This window comes from Cupressus sempervirens, chromosome 2 (genome assembly GCF_028749045.1).
Source record: "Cupressus sempervirens isolate cs-2001-9-10 chromosome 2, ASM2874904v1, whole genome shotgun sequence".
NCBI lineage: Eukaryota > Viridiplantae > Streptophyta > Pinopsida > Cupressales > Cupressaceae > Cupressus > Cupressus sempervirens.
In genome coordinates, this window is record NC_143119.1 from 595,812,607 (window position 1) to 595,833,093 (window position 20,487).

General features: G+C 35.8%; 1 protein-coding gene across 1 annotated transcript; it reads left to right on the forward strand.

The window, feature by feature from the left end:
* The first annotated feature begins 9,238 nt into the window (after nt 1-9,238).
* Nucleotides 9,239-15,096, forward strand: LOC149574809 (uncharacterized). Its single transcript, XM_089814634.1, has 6 exons — nt 9,239-10,794; nt 13,504-13,623; nt 13,735-13,851; nt 14,094-14,183; nt 14,608-14,715; nt 14,804-15,096. Exons 1-6 carry the CDS (start codon nt 9,487-9,489, stop codon nt 14,867-14,869), a joined length of 1,809 nt encoding a protein of 602 aa, XP_089670760.1. The 5' UTR covers nt 9,239-9,486; the 3' UTR covers nt 14,870-15,096.
* Nucleotides 15,097-20,487: the final 5,391 nt, after the last annotated feature.

Genomic DNA, 20,487 nt, shown 5'->3' on the forward strand with positions numbered 1-20,487 from the left:
GGAAGGTGTATCCGCAACAAGTGCATCTGGAGGCCTGATGAATGAAGCTAGAGGATCAGGCAGAGTGGAAGCAAAATCTCGTGGAAGAGAAAAGCCCTCAACTGGATGTGGTGTGGCAGTCAAAACAAGGATCTCAAGAACAATACAAAGGTTCAAGTATCTTGATTGCACCACATGATGCTCCTGCAAAAGAGGAGAGCCATGCTTCGAAAATGGAGATGATGGGAAAAAGTGAAAGAAGGTGTAGAGATGGGTGGAAGAATTAACTGTCCCTGTAGCAATAAGACCTCCTATGACACGATCTCGAATGAAGACTGGATCAACAGTGAACTCAATTGTCTTCCCTAATCCACTGCATGTAATCTGAGAAATTGAGAGAAGGTTGGTAGATAAACATGGAACATAGAATACATCATTAAATATACCATCTTGCATGCGAACTGAACCTTTCCTGCAAACTAGTAGAGCAACATTATTCCCCATGAGAATATGAGGAATAGGAGAAGCCTCAAGAGTACAGAAGACATCTTGAGAAGATGTCATATGGTGAGAAGCACCTAAATCCAATATCCAAGGGACCTGTAAAGGGGATGCTAAGGATGCCTATAATGCATGACCCTATCCAAGATCCTGTGTAGATGTTGAAGATGTAGAAGACTAAAAATTAGACCCTTGTGAGGTAGAAGAGGATGGAGAGGGAATAGTGCTCTTCTGAAGGAGAGATTGCAAACAATGCTCTTCTTGGACTGTTCATGAGTTAATTAGTCACAAAAGATCTCAAATGAAGGCATCCTGTGTCTGTCACCCAAGGCATCCATAGTGGAGTAGAAGGTGGAAGAGAAAATCTGATATTGGCCTCACAACTTTGAGATTATCAAAAAGATACATTCATCATCAATTTTATTTTTTCCACATCCCTGTAGAAGTATACATAGAGATTTGAACTTCATTAGGAAGTCCTCAATGGTAGGAAAATTGGTAGGTGTCAAAGATGTCAACTCTCCATCCAACTGAAGTGCTCAGAACTCATTCACTTGACCAAACAAAGTCTAAAATTTCTATCAATAAGCCCGTGGAGTAGTCAAACCATCCAAGTGAAATAGCAGACTATCTAAAATGTTGAGTGCAGTCAATCCCATGGCTTCATCCATTTTGTTCCTTTGTTGTAGAACCTCAAAAGGACACGTAAGAGCAAGGTGGTGCTCATATAGACAAGACCATAAGCCTCTTGACATGAGAAGCCTAGTCATTTGTGCCTTCTAGGTGTGGTAGTTGTGTGGTGTGAGATGAGTCACAAATGGATCTGCCATTGAGAAAAAGAAAAAGATAGAAGTAGAAGGGTCTTATCTAAAGAAAATTAAGTAACCCCCCCTAATGTATGATTTGGGCACTCTATACTTAGTGCGACTACAATAGCCAATTTAGGGCCTATTTCTAAAAGTAATATTTCTATCCACATAACCTATAATCTAATTGCAAATTTGGAAAGTAGACAAAAAAAAATGCAATTTAAAAAAAAAAATGAAACCCGATTATGTGTCCAGATGAGCCCATACAAAGCATTTAAAGTGGAAAAAATTAGGATTTGCGAGTTGCAAAAAAATTCAGGAATAGAGATGTCACACCACCTGCACCAATGTGTAGATCACAAAATTCTACCCCAAAGCTTAAAAAAATTGCTAGAAAAAATGAGTCCATATGAGGGAGATATTGTTGTTTGAAAATCACCTCTGTAGTTTTTTTTTTTTGAATCACCGTCGTCGCACTTCCAAAAAATAAAGAAAAAAGCCCAAAAAATGATAGATCTGTTATATCAAATCCTCTTTCTCATTTTTCTCCAAATACTAAAAAAATTCTCTTCCTCCTGATTGAAGAAAAAATCACAAACTAGGGTTTATGTCTCTGAATCGCGGCTTCAAAAATCCTTCAACCAATAAGCAACAGGGAGGCTCTAATACCATGTAGGAGTTGATGAAATCCAACTCCGCAGTTGCCAAGATTACCTGCAATGCAAATAGCTTGCCGAAGAGAAACTTAAGGAGCAAGAGCTTGAAGGAAACAAAGTAAGAGAAAATATTTCACAATAGGCAAATAAAATTGCTATGTGAATGGATGAATTTATAATGTGAGAGAGACCAAATATAAAGGCCTCATGGAAGCTTGTAAAAAAAGGTGGAAGGAGGTAGAATATAAGGTTGACAACTAAGCACACTTCCACAAAAAGGTGGAATATGCTAGAAGGGAACAAACTCTCACGTTGTCAACAACTAACCACTACAACTATTAAATACTAAATATTAAATAAATGCATTAACCTAAGTAAGCTTAAGTAAATAGAATAAATAAATAATAATTAATTATTTACTCTAACACCAGGAAGGTTGTAGAGAATAAAACTTAATACCTAGGGCCTACAGACCCTAACAATACATATAGAGTCGGCCAAATACATCTTTGATAATTATTTTAGATATTTTAGGTAGCCCAACTTCAGAAGGCCATAACTCTTGAACCGTTGCACTGATTGGCTATTATAACCACTTTTCAAAAATGCTAGCTCTTGATCTACAAGCTCAAAATCGCACAAGCACCCTTCTGTTGAGTTTTTGAACTTCATACAGGCACTCTAAGGCCTCCAACTATGAGCTTGAAGATTTGTCTACAAATTTTTCCAACAAAAATTTACAATAACTTCTCTGATGCTTAAGCTAGAGCAATGATATTTTTATGGTAGGCTTATAACTCTAAAATGAACCTTCCTATAGAAAATGAGAATATTTTGAGCTCATATGTCAAACTTATTAAAAATAGCAAGTTCCCATAAATAGTAACCACCCTGTCTACTAGTCCTTATTAAAATAGAAAAGATTGAAAATAAAATATTTTTGGGTGATGCAAGATTGCTCCTACACCTAGGATGCTCCTGGATCATATGGTGGGGGTGTTATTGTCATCAGAGGTCAAACAATGTTCAACTTATATTGTTGAATTTTTCTATAGGGATAAGGTCCATCATTTGTGACTGTTCATAGCTCTTATGTTTTACTTGAGAACAAAAGCAATTAGTCCCCTAAAAATACCCCATAAGGTTTTTCTTTAGTACGTTGAAGCTAAGACAATAGCAACAAGTAGTTAAGTCACATACGAAGAAAACCTTTTTTTTTGTCAAAATCTAATGTCAAATGTAAAGTTAGCTATAATAGTGATCTTCTTCAAAAAATATAAAAAATCTCATCATAATAATAATAATCTGTTGACTACATAAACATTTTCCAATACTATTAAAATTAGCATTATCTAACATAAGTAGGTGAGGGATATTCAGTTGAGAAGTCCTACATTGAAACATAGTTGACAAGGGATTTAGAAATGATTTTGTTTTGCACTCATTCATTGTTCACAAATGAGACTTGAGGTGCCACAACTAAGGTTGGAACTTGACAATTTCATGAAAATGATCGAGTACAAGAAAACTAAGCATTACACCATATTGGGTTAAATATAAAGGGTACTCTATATTGTAAGAAAGGATTAATTTCTAGAATTCTTGAATGTGAGGGAAATTCTTAGACAACACCATCATGAAGCTAAAATAATAGTTCTAAATAGTCATGTCACATATGAAGATAACAAAAAAGAATAATCAAAATCACCATTTGGGCAATCAATTTAATTATCTATTTTGTGTGAAACTTGACAACTTCATGAAAATGACCAAGTACGAAAAAAATAAGCATTACACTACATTTGACTGGCTATAAAGGGCACTCTAAACTTTAAGAAAAGATTAATTTCTACAATTTTTTTAATATGAGAGAAATTCTAATGCACCACTATCTTGAAGCTAAAAAATAGTTCTAAATAATCATGTCACATATGAAGATGGTTACCATGAATGTTGATGGTATTCCTATGGGGGAGTATCCTAGCAGTGCTAGATACATGATTTGGTGGTTATGTGTTGCATTCATGACAGAGTTTGTCATTGATGACAACATACTTCTTATTTTGTGAAGACTGACATAACAACATAGAGAGATTGGCTTTGTGCAATTTGAGGATTGAAGATCAACTTATACACACTTGAAAAGATGTTCTACAATATGTCTAGATGCTACAGTTAAGCACACATATAGAAATATGAAGACTGGATAGAGTTATGAAGATTTTAGTGAAGACAACTTTCAAACAACATTTCTGGAAAGCGGGTATTGTTGTTTGGATTTTATCTCATAACAAAGATGGAATCTGGTTGAGTGAGCTGAGACAAAGGTTTGGTTAAGTGGGCGTAATCCAATGTTAATCGTGCGGAAGTATGAAAACTGTGAGTTGATAGATTGATTGTAATCTTGAAAAAATGTAAAATAGTAATGTAACCTGTATTGTAATATCTTAAGGGTGTTCTATATTATTATTGTAAATTGAGAAAGCCTCAAGATCGACTCAATTTTTTATTTTAGGAATTGGCATAAAAGAAACATGTTTTCCTTGGTTGTAATCATCAATGAGATCATTTTGGTGATATGCGGTCATATCTATATAATGTATATTGTGCAAGCTTGAATGTGAATATCTTTTGGATTAGAGTAGAGATTGGTGTAGTTGAGGCACAGTGAGCTTACAAGGAACTGTATTGGTAAAATTTATTGTTCGACAGTGATGAAGGTACGCTCTAATACCACTGATGAAGGTAACGCTTTGATACCACTGATGAAGGTACGCTCTGATACAACTAATGAAGGTACGCTCTAATACCACTTGATAAAGGGCCACACCACCCTTACCAACTCACAACCAAGAATGCAACAATATGAAGACCAAGATAATAAAATGCTTCCCAAAGAACTCTTTTATTATACTTGAAAATCCAATAGCAATTACAATAACATTTTTGCAAGATCTCTCAAGATCTAATCCAAACCCAAGCTAGTCCAAATCCACACTCTGGTAGAAACCCCCAAGATCTCAACTTGTGCTCGCAAGCCACCAAGCAACCTTCTTATTTCTAAACCGCAGCCACTAGCTCTTCTCACAAACTTATCCAAGATCCAAGTGTAAACTGCCTCACATTCAACACTCTGTCTACACACTCACAACTCCATCACAATCCTGCTGTAAACTGTCTCACATTCGGCACTCTATCCACAAACTCAGAAAAACTCACTCTTTACTTCATCCTTCTCTTTCACACCTTGAAGCCTTCCAAGCTTTCTAAGCTTCACCTTCCACAACTTCTACTTCCCAAGCTACTCCTTCTTGAGCTTCTACTCCTCGAGCTTCTTCTTGAGCTTTCACCTTCTTCTTGAGCTTAATTAGAAATGCTCATATGCCTTGCTTAAATAGGCACTTACCACCCCATGCATGACTTATCCACAAGCTTCTAGAATTCCTCCACAACCTTTTACAACTTCCATAACCTTCTACAATATTCATAACTTTCTAGAATTCTACCCACACCTCAATAAATGGAATGACAACCATTTACTTTTATTTTTTTTCTATTATGCCACCTATGCACCTCGAAAATAGAAATCCCCTTTTCCTTTCTTTTCTCCTTTTTTTCCCTTTTTATTTTTTTTATTATTTCTCCTCTAATTTTTGTCACTTTCTCTCTCCTCCACAAATTTTTTTTTTTTCCAAGTTTTTTTTTTTTTTTTCAATAATTTTTCCATGCAAGATGCTCCTGCATCAGACTCCCCTGGTAGATAGAAAAATGTGTCCCACACTTTGACACCAAAAAAGAAAGGTCTACCACCATCTTCATCTTCACCAAAGGTTTCCACCTCAACGGGGATAAGAAAACCATCATGCAAATCTTCCACATCTGCATTACTCTATCAAACACCAAAATCTCAACCATCCAATTAGCATGCTCACTCCCAGAAACAAACTGAACATAATTCTTCATCAACAAACCCTCATTCACATCAGCAACTAGTGAATCCACACCAGAAGCAACAAACCCTGCATTAGCAACAACAAACTCCATATCAGCACCAACATGTAGATCTCCATCAATACATGCCAAACTAGCAATATCATTGCTCACAACAAGATGCTCTGCAATACATAACTCACCTCCAACAACAACAGGATCATCCATGACCAAGTGCTCACCAACATCAACTAGATCATCCACGACCAAATGCTCTGTAGTCTCCATGTCAGAATCAACCAACTGATCATGAAAACCAATCTCCATCCCAACATCAGCAAGGTTATGAATATCTTTAGCAATGACCTCTAGTTGCTCTGCAGGTTCTGCATCAGGCTCCATAAATTGATCAGCAAAACCAACCTCTTCCACCTTGACCTTCTTAGCTTGATTAGCTAATCTAGCATCCAACCGAGAAAACATCTTAGAAAAATTCTTCTCCACTATATCATGGATTTTCGCAATCATCTTAGGGTCCAATCCTCTTGGAGCCATCTCCCAAGATCTTCGTAAACCCTCTACAACAAATCCTTCCCACACTCCTTGTGACAACCTTGAATTGTTTGCAAGTTAGATCACAACCTGCCACCTCGCATGAACAATCAAGAACCACATCACAAGTCTAGGACAACGGATTTGCAATCCACAAGCTCTTTATGATCATGCCTCAACAAGTTCAATCTTTCATCTCTGCATCAATCGATCAATCTGCATGTCCTCCCAAGGTCCTAGTGCAAACTACCTCAACTTTGATGATCTGTTTACACGCTCAGGAACTCCCACTCTAATAAACTTCACCCAACCAAGGTCCTGGTACAAACTGTCTCACATTTCGATGATCTGCTTGTACACTCAGGAACTCCTGTTCTGATAAACTTCACCCAACCAAGGTCTTGGTACAAATTGCCTCACACTTCGACGATCTGCTTGTACACTCAAGAACTCATGCTCTGATACCACTGATGAAGGTACGCTCTGATACCACTGATGAAGGTAACACTCTAATACCACTAATGAAGGTACGCTCTGATACCACTAACAAAGGTACACTCTGATACCACTTGATGAAGGGCCACACCACCCTTACCAACTCACAACCAAGAATGCAACAATACGAAGACCAAAAAAATAAAATGTTTCCCAAAGAACTCTTTTATTATACTTGAAAATCCAATAGCAATTACAATAACATTTTTGCAAGATCTCTCAAGATCTAATCCAAACCCAAGCTAGTCCAGAGCCACACTTTGGTAGAAACCCCCAAGATCTCAACTTGTGCTCGCAAGCCACCAAGTAACCTTCTTGTTTCTAAACCGCAGCCACTAGCTCTTCTCACAAACTTATCCAAGATCCAAGTGTAAACTGCTTCACATTCAACGCTCTGTCTACACACTCACAACTCCATCACAATCCTGCTGTAAACTGCCTCACATTTGACGCTCTGTGCACAGACTCAGGAAAACTCACTCTTCACTTCCTCCTTCTCTTTCACACCTTGAAGCCTTCCAAGCTTTCCAAGCTTCACCTTCCACAACTTCTACTTCCCAAGCTACTCCTTCTCGAGCTTCTCCTTCTCGAGCTTCTACTCCTCAAGCTTCTCCTTGAGCTTTCACCTTCTTCTCGAGCTTGATTAGAAATGCTCATATGCCTTGCTTAAATAGGCACTTACCACCCCATGCATGACTTATCCACAACCTTCTAGAATTCCTCCACAACCTTCTACAACTTCCATAACCTTCTACAATATTCATAACTTTCTAGAATTCTACCCACACCTCGATAAATGGAATGACAACCATTTATTTTTTATTTTTTTCTATTATGCCACCTATGCACCTCGAAAATAGAAATCCCCTTTTCCTTTCTTTTCTCCTTTTTTCCCCTTTTTATTATTTTTATTATTTCTCCTCTAATTTTCGTCACTTTCTCTCTCCTCCACAATTTTTTTTTTTTTTTTTTCAAATTTTTTTTTTTTTCAATAATTTTCCCATGCAAGATGCTCCTGCATCAGACAATTGTTAATTCGCACTTGTATTATTTAGTGAGGATAGTACAGAAGTTGTTTGGACAGTGGGTCCATTTGACTTCCCTTCAACTCCTAACAAGGTTGACACAACTCCTAACAACGATTCAAAATCTCCTAACAGGGACTCATATGTACTGATTGCATTCCATTGACTCCTAACAAGGTCTATCCTTTCACAAAGAACTTTTATATGAGTATATCATCTTGTGGGCATCATTCCCACCGGAGTTTTTTCTTTGATCAAGGGTTTCCCTAGTTAACAAATATGGTGTTATTGTGTATGTTTAGATTTCTATAGTTGTTGCATCTACTATTTACATGTTTCAAAATTAATAAAGACATTGAGAGTTTTTTTAATTGCATAACTGATTATTTACTTCCTAGCAAAGACAACTAAGAAAAAGTGTTGAAATCCAATGTACTCTCTAAGTACTTAAGATGCACGAAATTAAACCGTAAAGAGATTACTACTCTTTGTGATATTGCCATGTTATTTTTGAGCCAAACTCATTAGCCCAAATTTACTACCATGTTGTTTTTGAGTCAAACTCATTAACCCAAATTTCATGAGTATTGGTTCACAAGAACACATCTCTCAAAAAAAAAAAAATGAAACACTTAGCACTTAAATAAGTGATGCTCATAAAGAGTGAAACATGCAGACTTCCCAAAAGATCACCCCATCTTATTACCATTCCTATTATATTCTATAATTCTCCACAAACTTTTTCAAAATACTATCAAAAGCAACATTATCTAACATGAGTAGGTGAAACATATTTAGATGGCAAGTCGTCGACAAAAACATAATTGACAATGGATTTAGAAATGATTTGTTTTGCACTTCACCACTGTTGAAAAAATCGACACCCGATGTATAGTCCCGAACAAGAACGCCCGGGGCTCCCATAACTGGCAGAGCAACCTCCAGAGATACGATAGTTATTACAGTTGTGCAGATATTATCAAGAAATCTTATATTCATCGCCATCCTTCTCCAAATCCTCAAAAGCGGCCCACAGAGAAGTCGACGTATGGCCGGCCGTACCATTTTTGACGGGGCCTGCTCACCATTCTCACACACTCTCACACTCTCTCTCTCACTCACCCCTGGAATTCCATGCGCCGGCCATCTCCCCCATTTGTCCGTTTCAGTTGGTGGATGTGGTTGGCGCGACGTTCCCTTCCCGCAGATTTTCAGTAATCTCCCAACCGCCGTGTCGAAAATAAAAATTGCAACTTTGATTTTAAAACGGGACCTTTAATGTTAAAAATGTGAACTTTGATGAAAAAAATTGGAGCTTTACTTCATTAAAATGGGGATTTTCACTGCTTTATAATCCCGGAAGATCGGAAGAACTCTCATGGAAAGATGGGAGCTTTCCTTCATTGAAATGGGAATTTTCACTTCTTTATAATCACGGAAGATCAGAAGAACTCTGAAGGAAAGATGGGAGCTTTACTTCATTAAAATGGGGATTTTCACTTCTTTATAGTGGCGGAAGATCAGAAGAAGTGAGCAGAAATGGGGGGAGAGCATAAAAAGCCCGCACCCAATTCAGTGAACGAGCAGAGTCCCAAGATGTGCAAGCCGAGGAGTCGGGAAGTGAGCTCGAGATACATGCTTCCCACAATTTCTTCATCGGCAGCTTGCATTTCTCCCTCAAACAACGATTCCCCGAGTTCGCGCCGCTCGAATTCCCCAAACAGTCGCAGCAGCAGAATCCCGAACGTCAGCTTCGAGATCTCTTCTCCGAACAGCAACAGTCGAAGCAACGGCAGAACGATGGGATTCGAGTCGCCATCGGTCGAACGGCGTTCGAATTCGCGGCCTCGCGGGCCGCCGGGGCTCTGGCCGGCGGCGTCTGCGGTGAATTCCGAGTCGCCCACGGCCACGGCCACATTGGGCGACCACCTGGGCATGAAGAAGAAGGTCCCGAGTTCGAGTCCCGCCCCCGCCGGCGTTCTCAGTGCGAAGGACATTGTTTCGAATTCCAATGTTCTGCACAGCGAGAGGAGCTTCAGAGCGCGGGGGCGGAGCGGTGAGCCGTGGAAGGAGAACGTGAATGGGTTTCTGAATTCCGCGAAATCTAACGTGGGTATGAACAGGAGCATGGACGCCGGGAGTAGGTTGAAGAACGTGGCTCGATCCTCGTCGTTGAATTTGCCCGGACGGAGCTTCAGGAACAACGATGTCGCTAAAGCTCCCGGTTTGATCAGCCCCGGCAGGCTTTCTGTCGATTTGGGGCGGCCCGCCAGACGGGCCGTGGAGGATCCTGAGAATGAGAATGAGAATGGGGATCATTCATTTAGTTCTGAAGAGACGGGGGATGGGAAGAAGCCAGGGAAGAAAATGGTGAAGGGAAGTTATGTTCCGGCCCGGTTTCTGCAGGATACGCTGAGCAGGCTCCGTCGGATGTCGGAGAATGGGCATCTGGTTGGGAATGGGAATGGGAATGGGAATGGACAGAAAGTTATGGGCGGTAGGGGATTTTCGAGCTCGTCGTCTTTGTCGTCGATGTCAAATTCTTCGACGTGGGGAATGTCGCCGGGGAGGGAGAGGGAGGGTGTGGGTGTGAATGGGAATGGAAATGGGAATATGGCGGAGTGGGATGGAGGGGGGAAGAGTAGGATGAGTAATGTATTGAATTTTGGGATGGAGATGTTGAAGGGGGGGAAGGTGGGGAAGGGGAAGACTAGAGTTAAAGGGAAGGTGGTTGCTCAAGAGGAGACATTGCATCAGTTGAGGATGTTACAGAATAGGTTTTTGCAGTGGCGCTTCGTTAATGCTCGCGCTCGAGATGCACAAGACACACAAGTTGCCTCAGCTCAGGTACAGTGCACTTCTTTCCAATTGGGTTTTCTTACTTTTCATGATGCTTTTTTGAGTTGAGAAGGATGATATGTTTATTGGTTAAGTATCTAGCGAGGTTCTGAGTGGAATTGTATTGGAGGTGAGATTGAGTTGCATCTTGGCTTTGATGGATTTCATTTTTTAAGTTGAGTAGGGTGATATGTTTATTGGTTAAGTTATCTAGTGAGGTTCTATTTGAAATTGTATTGGATGTAACATTGAGTTACATCCTCACTTTGGTGGGTTCTTCGGCTTTTTATCCGATTAAATTTCATCTTTTCTTGATGGTTTTTTTCTTAGTTTTCATGTTGTTTTTTCAATTGAGTAGGATGATTTGTTTCTTGGTTAAGCTATCTAATGAGATTCTAATTGAATTTGTATTGGAGGTGACATTGAATTCTATCTTCGCTTGGAGGCTTCTTTGGTTTTCTTTAAAATTCAATTTCATCTTGTCTGGTGATTTTTCCTTAGTTATCATGTTGTTTTTCAGTTGAATAGGATGATATGTCTATTGCCTAAGCTATGTAATGAGGTTCTAATTGGAGTTGTATTGGAGGTGAATTGAATTCTATCTTGGCTTTGGTGGGTTCTTCAATTTTCTTTTTAATTTACTTTCATCTTGTATTGGTGGATTTTTCTTAGTTTCATGTTGTTTTTCAAATTAATTTGTTGAGTAGGACAATATGTTTATTGGCTAGACTATCTAATGATGTTCTAATTTGAATTGTATTGGAGGTGTGACATTGAATTCTACCTTGGCTTGGGCGTTCTTTAGTTTTCTTTCCAATTCAATTCCATCTTTGTTTGGTGTTTTTTTTAGTTTTCATTTTGTTATTCACTTTAATTGGTTGAGTATGATTATATGTTTATCGGTTAAGCTATCTAATAAGGCTTTGATTGGAATTGTACTAGAGGTGACATTGAATTTTATCTTGGGTTGATGTGTTCTTTGGTTTTTATGGCTTTTGGTAGTTTAATTGGTTGAGAGGATGATATGAGAGATGAGGGTTGAGTAGTGTTCAAGGTGATATTAATGTTTCCATATCTTTTGTAGTCTAATTGGTTGGGTACAATAATATGTTTTTTGATTGAGCTTTTTAAGAAGGTTCTAATTTGAGTTGTGTTTGAGGTGACATTGAATTCCATCTTGACTCGGTGGATTTTTTTATGACTTTTGGTAGTTTAATTGTTAAGAGGATTATATGTTTCCTCATTAAGCTATCCAATGAGGCTTAACTTAAATTATTAGATTTCTACAATCCATAAAAATGATGATGTTATTTTTTGGATTTGATTGTGTAAACATTTTTTGAACATCACATCATATCTAATGAGGCATGTATTCTTAGATCTATTATACAAAGATGAGGATTAAATAATATGAAATTGACATTAGCTATACATGGATACATTTCAATATGTGTGTTTTTAAGTTTATGATTATGACATGATTTGTTTCTTGAATAAGCTATCTAATGAGGTTTGTATTATAAGAGAGAGGAGGCATTTTTTAATTTTCATGTCCTTTTTAAAGTTTAATTGATTAAGCACAATGATGTTTTGTTGATTAAGCTAACTAATGAAGTTTCAATTTTGTGACGTGTTATAGGAGTTGAGAAGAGACAATTTTTTAGCTTTCATGTCCTTTTCAAAGTTCAATTCATTGAGTAAGATGACATTTTTCTTGATTAAGGTATCTAATGAGGTTTGAATTTGAATGAAGATATTACATGAGAGATGAGGCTCAAATTATATCTAAGGAACTAACAATATAGATACCCTTAAACTCGACTCATAATCTATGAGATATCAAATATAGATTCATATGTTTGTTTCATATAGTAAAACAACATTGTGGATCATAAAAATATTCTATAGAATCATGCTTTTGCATCATATAGAAAAATAGTACAGTGGTTTCTAAAGCTTTTGTCTTTTGTAGTTCAAATTCCTTGGAGGTATTATATAAAGGATGAGGATGAGGCACAACTTGACTCAAGGATGACTTTAGCTAAATAGATACTTCTCAATCTTTGGCTAGGAAAGAAATTACAAAATATAGCAAAACCAAAGGATTATGAGGTTCATTTTGTTGGTAGATTGTTAGACCCAAGTTTCCACACCAATAGCAAAATGAACAAGAGATGATATGAAATCCTTCATTGAAAAACTTTTATTATAAGTCACCTAGCATATTTGTATTTAATGTTATGTGGGCCCAAAGATCTATCTTTAAAAAAATCAAGATCCACCTCAAACTATTTTATTTACTTGAAACTTATTTTATTTCACATAAAATTTATTTATATTCATTATTATTCATGAAAAAAAAAATTATTGTTTGCATTCATTTGTCTTTTCTTTTATTCATGTATTCTTCATTAATTATTGAAAATTTAATTATTTACTCAATGTGTACCATTTTATTATCTTTTATCATAATTAATAAATAAAAAATCTATATTACCAAACTAATTTTGTCAACTCAAAATTGTTAAAAAACTTATTGATCTTTAAATTTATATTTAAAGAAGACAAATCTTTCCTTTTCATTTGATATATATCTATGTTTTGCCATGCAAAAGAAGTCAAAATTTGAACTGAAAAATATAGAGCTATACAGATTCAAAATAGTATGAAAGCAAGACTAACTAAAGTGAGAAGTTGATTCTTTATGAGTGCATGCAGACTTCGTTGTATCATGTGTGGCTGAAAACCTCAGAACTGAGGAATCGCGTAGTGATAAAACGAGTCCATTTTTACAAGGCAAGGCACCAACACAAACTCCACACAGTGGTTGCAGCCCATGTATGTAGTTCCTATACTCAACATTCACATTTCATATTTATTGCATGGTCAAAAACATATGATCAGAAGAAAATAATAACTAATATATTTGGGTAAACTTTGTGTCATCAGGCTGCTCAGTTGGAAGATTGGGCAGGGTTGAAAGATGAGCATGAATGGGCAGTCACAAGGACCATGGAATGCTTAGAAGCTGCCACTCAAAGAGTCCCTCTGGTTGCAGGCGCAACGGTATTATTATTATTATTCTATATTCATATTAGATATTAAGCTTATATCTTATTTGTATGGAACAGCTTAGACATCACACACTAAAGCTTGATTCTTACGTTAAAAGTGTTAAATAATCAAAATTGACCTACATTTTCGAAACTAAATTTTTTACTTAATATTGCATTCATATTATTATTGTTATTATTTCATACTAAAGTACTACTCTTATCAATCAAACTAAGCTCTTATGGAATGTGCAGGCAGATGTACATGCTGTGAAACAAGTAATCAGGTTTGCTGTAGAGGTCATGCATGGAATCAAGACCAATGCAACCAGGTTTTTGCTTCAGGTATGATCATTCTTCAAATCACATCACAGTGTTGTATTCTGATTTTCAATTAATTTACAATTACGATCAAAATTGTTTATGATGTCCAGATAGTATGTCAATCTTTAGAGTAATGTCGAAGCGAACTTAAACCTCAACATCAACCTCGTTGTACTGAAAGAGATTTTCATTAATATCAGACGAAGACGTTGCATCATCTAACATTATCATCTATTTCTTTCGCAATCTATCAAATATAGTAATTTCTCATTTTTTATTTCATTATAATAAACAATAATGAAATATGATCTGAAATGTTGATGAAAAAACACATTTGCCTAATCAAATCTTGAAACATATCAAACTAAATAAAAATCTATCAAAGTTATTGTCTCTAACAAATGTTATATTGAATTATTAATTCAAAGTTTATAATGGATGCCAGGCAGAGAAGGTGGATGCATTGCTTCCAGAACTTGCTGAAACAGTTGCACAAGAAATAGCACTTCTCCAAGAATGTGTGGAGCTCTTAGCTGGATTAACTTCTTTAGAGGTATTTATAAACAACATTTTTATTTAAAATCTTATTAAAAATAAGACCATCTATGCTTATCTTAACTTTTGCTCTTTGTAAAATGAAGGTGGAGGAGAACAGTTTGAGGACTCATTTGGTTCAGTTACACCAGCAAAAGCTACGTCCACAGTGAATTAACACGTGCAATAAAACCAAGAAGAAGTACATATATAGAAGAATATGAAAAGTTATATTTATACATGACTTGATCTATGTAAAGAGAGCAATCTCAGCATGTAATTTATTCACGTTGTCTCTGATCTTCTTTTCTCCCTCTCTAAAGTAAACATTAAATCAAGCACATAATTATCAATTTAAAATGTCACATTAATTAAAATACAAGTCGCTCTTCCCACCAAACTATGTATCTTATTTTAGAGGCAATCTCGACTTTGGAATATTGGGAACCTTCTATACTGAAATGTGTCACAGAGAAAAGGTGACCTTCAAATAATCTTATATTTTGTATCTAATAATTAATTTTGAAAATAGATGTACTTTATTTTTAAATTATAAAATTAGTTTGTCGAGCTCAAGTCAAAGAACCATTTAATTATAATGTATTTTTAAACTAAAATTTAATGGTCAGAGATATTTTATAACGATAACAAGGGTAGAGTATAATTGCAAATTCATGTCCACTTGAAATTGAAATTTGATATCTATTGTCAAAATATTAATATTTAATGATAATATTTTCATATTGAGATCGTTTAAACAATTAGTAAGCTTTTTATGTCTATGCTATACACAATTTTGTATGCCAACCCATAATATTTTTAAAATTTAATAAAATAGCTTGAAACTTTATGTCTCAACATATTGATATATTTGGATATCTAGATACTTATATTATAATTTTTACTTCAATATTTTTTAATATTAATTATTTAACTGAGTTTATAATGATGTATATCACTAAATAATTTGTCATTTAAATGGGTATTATATGATATAATATTGGGGTTAAGAATAGGCTATTGGCTATCCAATCACGAAAAAAGTTTAGTTTGTATTGTCTTTTGACAAAAAAAAAAATTTTAAATTAAAAATCAAGTGTTTCCCCTTTGTATAGGAGACGTCTTTCATGGTTGCATAGTCATGGCTTAAGAATTGCATATTCGTTGGAAATGATGGAAATGAATATGATAGTATAAAAGAGTTTTTCCAAAAAAGGATTGATAAAATACTCTGGTACCAATGATGCCCAATCTCTTGTCTAAGGAGATTTTACTATTTTATGCTCAAGATCCTAAGAAAGTATATGGTGCTATGAATACAATACCAATCATCACTTAAAAAGGTAAAGGGTCCAAGTCAATCACCACCATTAGAAAAAAAAAAAAAAAAAACTCCACCTGCTAAGACAACCAAACCTTTTATTCACAAGGTGGCCAATGAGGACTAAGATGATGTTGAGGAGCACAACAACTCTCGTAGGTCTAATGGATTGGCTACTGTGATTGCAAGGAAAGAAAACAACTTGCTCATTGATTATGACTCAAAGGAATAAAATACTCATCAAGAGGACAAGAAGGCTAAAGAGGACGAAGAAAAAGGAAAGGAAATAGAAGATGTTGATGTTGAAGCCAATACTCTTGATGGTTCTAATAAGTCTACACAACTTACAACTCCACCCACATCTTAGATAGTGTAAAAGAGATTACCCATTTACTTTGTTGGTATATGTTGCATAGTAAAGAAAATACCAATCCTATCAATCCTAACTTGGGTTGTAAGGGTTGTATGAATCCTATATAGGATCTAGCTAATCTAAAGAATGAGGTGGAAATTTTGAAAACCAAATTGATAGAGGTGAAAAGAAAGATGGGGAGTGTATCTAGGTTCAATCTTATGTTATGCATAGTTTTGTTGCCTTAATGTGTCTATTATAGAAGATTATTAGCAAAAACAAAGAAGGAAACTATAGATGACTAAAGGCATTAGTTGTACCAGTTATATTGCGATGTGAAATATCCTTGCAATGTGTAACTTTTGGATGGATTTGGTTTTTACTATTTGTTGCCTTAGTGGTCTTTAATCTTAGGTTTTACACCCAAGAAGAATGCTTTACTCAATAGTCTTTTAAGGTGTGTTAGTTGTATTAGAAGTGGGATTTATTTTAATACTATTATTATAATCAATATGATGACTAGATAGGCAGTGTAACATGGGGACTCACACCCCCTCCCAAACCTCGAAATACACATCCCCAAGATGTTCTTGCATCAAGTATTTGAGTACCCCCACTCCGTTGTGTGCAACCATGTCGCTGCTAGGATGTGTACTTGAATTTCCATTTGAATTTTGATTGTTGAATATTATTATTGGGTATGTAATATGTTACTATGTTGAATATTCAATGGTTCTATTTCATGTTACAATTGTTCTATACATTCAAGTATTTTAATTTGGTATGTTTTACTGAAACATCATTTCATAACACTAGCATTTCAAGTTCTATATGTATATTATACAAAACCCTCCCTACTCCATCCTCCCCTTGTTGTCATCCCCTAGTCATCCCCCCACCATCCCAAAAATGAGGCTCATTTTCCCCCCATTCTGAAAACTCATCCCATCATACCCTAGTACTAGTGTTACACTGTAGATAGGTTGTTCAACTTTGTCCATGGTTTTTTCCTAGTGATTCTTTTCTAGGTAGTTTTTTGTTTCCCTATTGTTAATGTGTCATTAGTTTTTACACCCTCAAATTGCAGTTATGTAAGGGTCATCACTCTTTTTTTGTTGTCGATTAATATAAAAAACAATCATCGCTCAAATAAAAGTACCTTTGGTTATAAACTTATGATGATAGCAAGGTTCAATTTAGTGGCGAATATTCACCATTTGGAAAAAAATTCCCATCGACCAACATCCATTCAGAATTTTTTATGCATATGTGGGTTGGCGCATCGCCCCAAGTTTACCAAATATAAGTCAAACCCCTAGGCCCATCACCAGAGGATTTATGTCATCGAATTTCCTTTTGAAACAAAATACCCAATTAGAATTATTTTTGGCACATGACAAATTAAACACATTCGCCTATGATTTCCTAAGCGAAACTTTTTGGATGGCCTTAATTCGCCCTTGGTTTTAAAAAATGTTTTAAGAGAGGGATGAAATTCGCTCCTCAAATATACAGACGCATGTCACACACAAATTTAATTTTTCCAACTATATTATGCATGGCCATATAATGGACGAACCATATTCGCCTTGGAAATTCTAGAATATGGGTTTTTCTTATGTGAGATTTGCCAAATATTTTGTATGTGCTATAATATTCCCGTGAATTTCGCCAAAAAAGAGTGGTATAAATATATTCATAGATCAATAGGTTGTCTCAATTCCAATCAATAGAAAAATCTTAATTTCTCATATTGTCGAGATTATTTGTCGAGCGAGTCATGAGTGCGATGAATGCATTTTAGCCAAAGGTGAGTAACTTGAACCCTTATATGTTAGTTTTCTGTAATTTTAGTTTGTTCTTATATTTAGTAGATACAAGTTAGACTATTAGTGGTCAATTATCAACTGGGACTAGTGACCAATACCATAGAGTCATACAGTAACTAGGGAGACCTAGGACATCTATTTTACAGTGTAGGCTATACAACCAATGAATAATATATAGATAAATATATGTAATAGACTATAGTCAACTGTCATTTTTTGAACAACTTGAATTTTATGGCAACCTATATTCCTTGGGAGATGTCAAACATTAACAAGGGTAAGAGTCCTACATGTGGTGTAAGTCAAGAAAGGTCAATCAAGCGCACTTGTATAACCTTGTCATAATATTTTGGTGGCCAAAATTTGGAAGTTACATCATCACAAGTACATTTACAAGATTCCCAACCACTACCACTATCAGTTCCACTCGTACATATTGAAGAAGTTGGCAAGCCTAATATATCTAATCACGGTGAACTTGAAGAAGATATTCAGGTAAATACCCAGAGTAGCCAAGATCTCCAGGTCAATACCCAGAGTAGCCATAATAGTATAATAGACTTGGATGATAATTCCAAATATGGTGATGGTGCACGACTAGGGAAGGGAAAAATGAAACACAATGCAAAAATTGATGCAAAATCCAAAAAGATTGACATTTGGGATCTATTAATCAAGAATTTTCAAATAGAATGGGCCTCAAAGTATCCATTCATTGAAACTCTATGCAATCCAAAAGAAGCTGAGAGTCTGGTAGAATGTAGATGTATGATATGCACAAGGATAAGTTAAAAAAAAAAGAGGTTACAGCTAAAAATTGATACCATAGAAAAGCATATGGGTAAAGTTTATGAGAAGCAAATCATAGATGGAGTGGAAAATCAGTGACAAGATGGAAAAGAAGTGGAAGTTCAAGAAATGGGTAAAGTTCTTCAGTTAAGACTTGTCTTCTATATTTTAAGAAAAGGGTGTGCCATGAAAAACTACCCATCACTTAGTAGTTTATTACGCTTTGCAAAAGTTTATTATTATCCAAGGAGTCATTGGTTAGTAAACAAAAGATGGGAATGGGCAAGTTGTCTTGCTGAGGTTGAAAAAGAAAATATCAAAGAAAAAATTAAAGAGTCAAATTTCAATGTATTATATTTAGATCAAGTGACAACAATAGACAATACTTCTTGGGTATGCATGTATGTCTATGCTGTACACAATTTTGCATGCCAACCCAATCTATTCACTGTTGTTAAAATGAAGGATAATTCAACAAAAAAGAATATATTTGAACTAGTAAAGAGTTCCCTAATTGAATATGGAGGTATAGATGAAATGACGATTGCCCAAAAGTTGGTGTGTGTTGGAGCAGATGAAGTGTTGACATTAAGGTCAAGTTTTTTAATTAGTGACTCACACTTAGTCAATTGTTAAGTTGCTACCAAGCTTATCTTTCAATTTGTAGTGTTAACTGAGTGCTACAATTACTACTGAGAAATATAGTTGTCACTAAGTTCTACAGTTGCTACCAAATTCCAAAATCAATATTTAGTTCACACCGAGCAATATCTACCAAGTTGATCAATGATAGTGCAAACCAAGCTTCATAGTATTAACTGAGTTGCACAGTGTCAACTGTAGTCTCTAGTGTCTACCGAGCTTGCAGTGTTAGTGATGTGAATCTAGTGTTGACCAAGCCAAGGAGGGTCAACCAAGTGATTTAGTTTATACCAAGCTCACAGTGCTAGTGTTGACCAAGCCATGCAATGTAAACCAAGTGATTTAGTTTATATGTCAAGTTTTGTAGCGTTCACCGAGTCACCAGTGCTGATCGAGTTTAGACTACTTTGAAGTGATTAGTATGAATTGAGCTTTTACATCTACCAAATGCATGACAATTCCAAATTTTGACAATGGTTTCCAAGTATCAAAACTTCACCAAGTTTTTCCTCAGAACCTGAGTGCCAGAAGTTGAGTTAACTTTGTGATCTTATTGGAAATCTATGTTGTAGCCAACTTTGATGAATTATATTTTGGATTGGTATATATGTAATGTATTGTATCATATCCAAATACATATAAGAAGTGTGAATTAAGAAGGCTAGAAGCAGTATAAGGAGCAATAAAGATTTATCTATCACAACAAGGTGATCATTACATTTTAAAGGAATCTCAACCAACAAATCAGAGTTGCAGATTAGAGATCAGCCACTAGTTCATCCTAAAAGGTGTATCAGGTATATCCTTTAACCGAGTAGAATTAATAGTTTTTTGCAAATCTCTTTACCAAGTGCATAC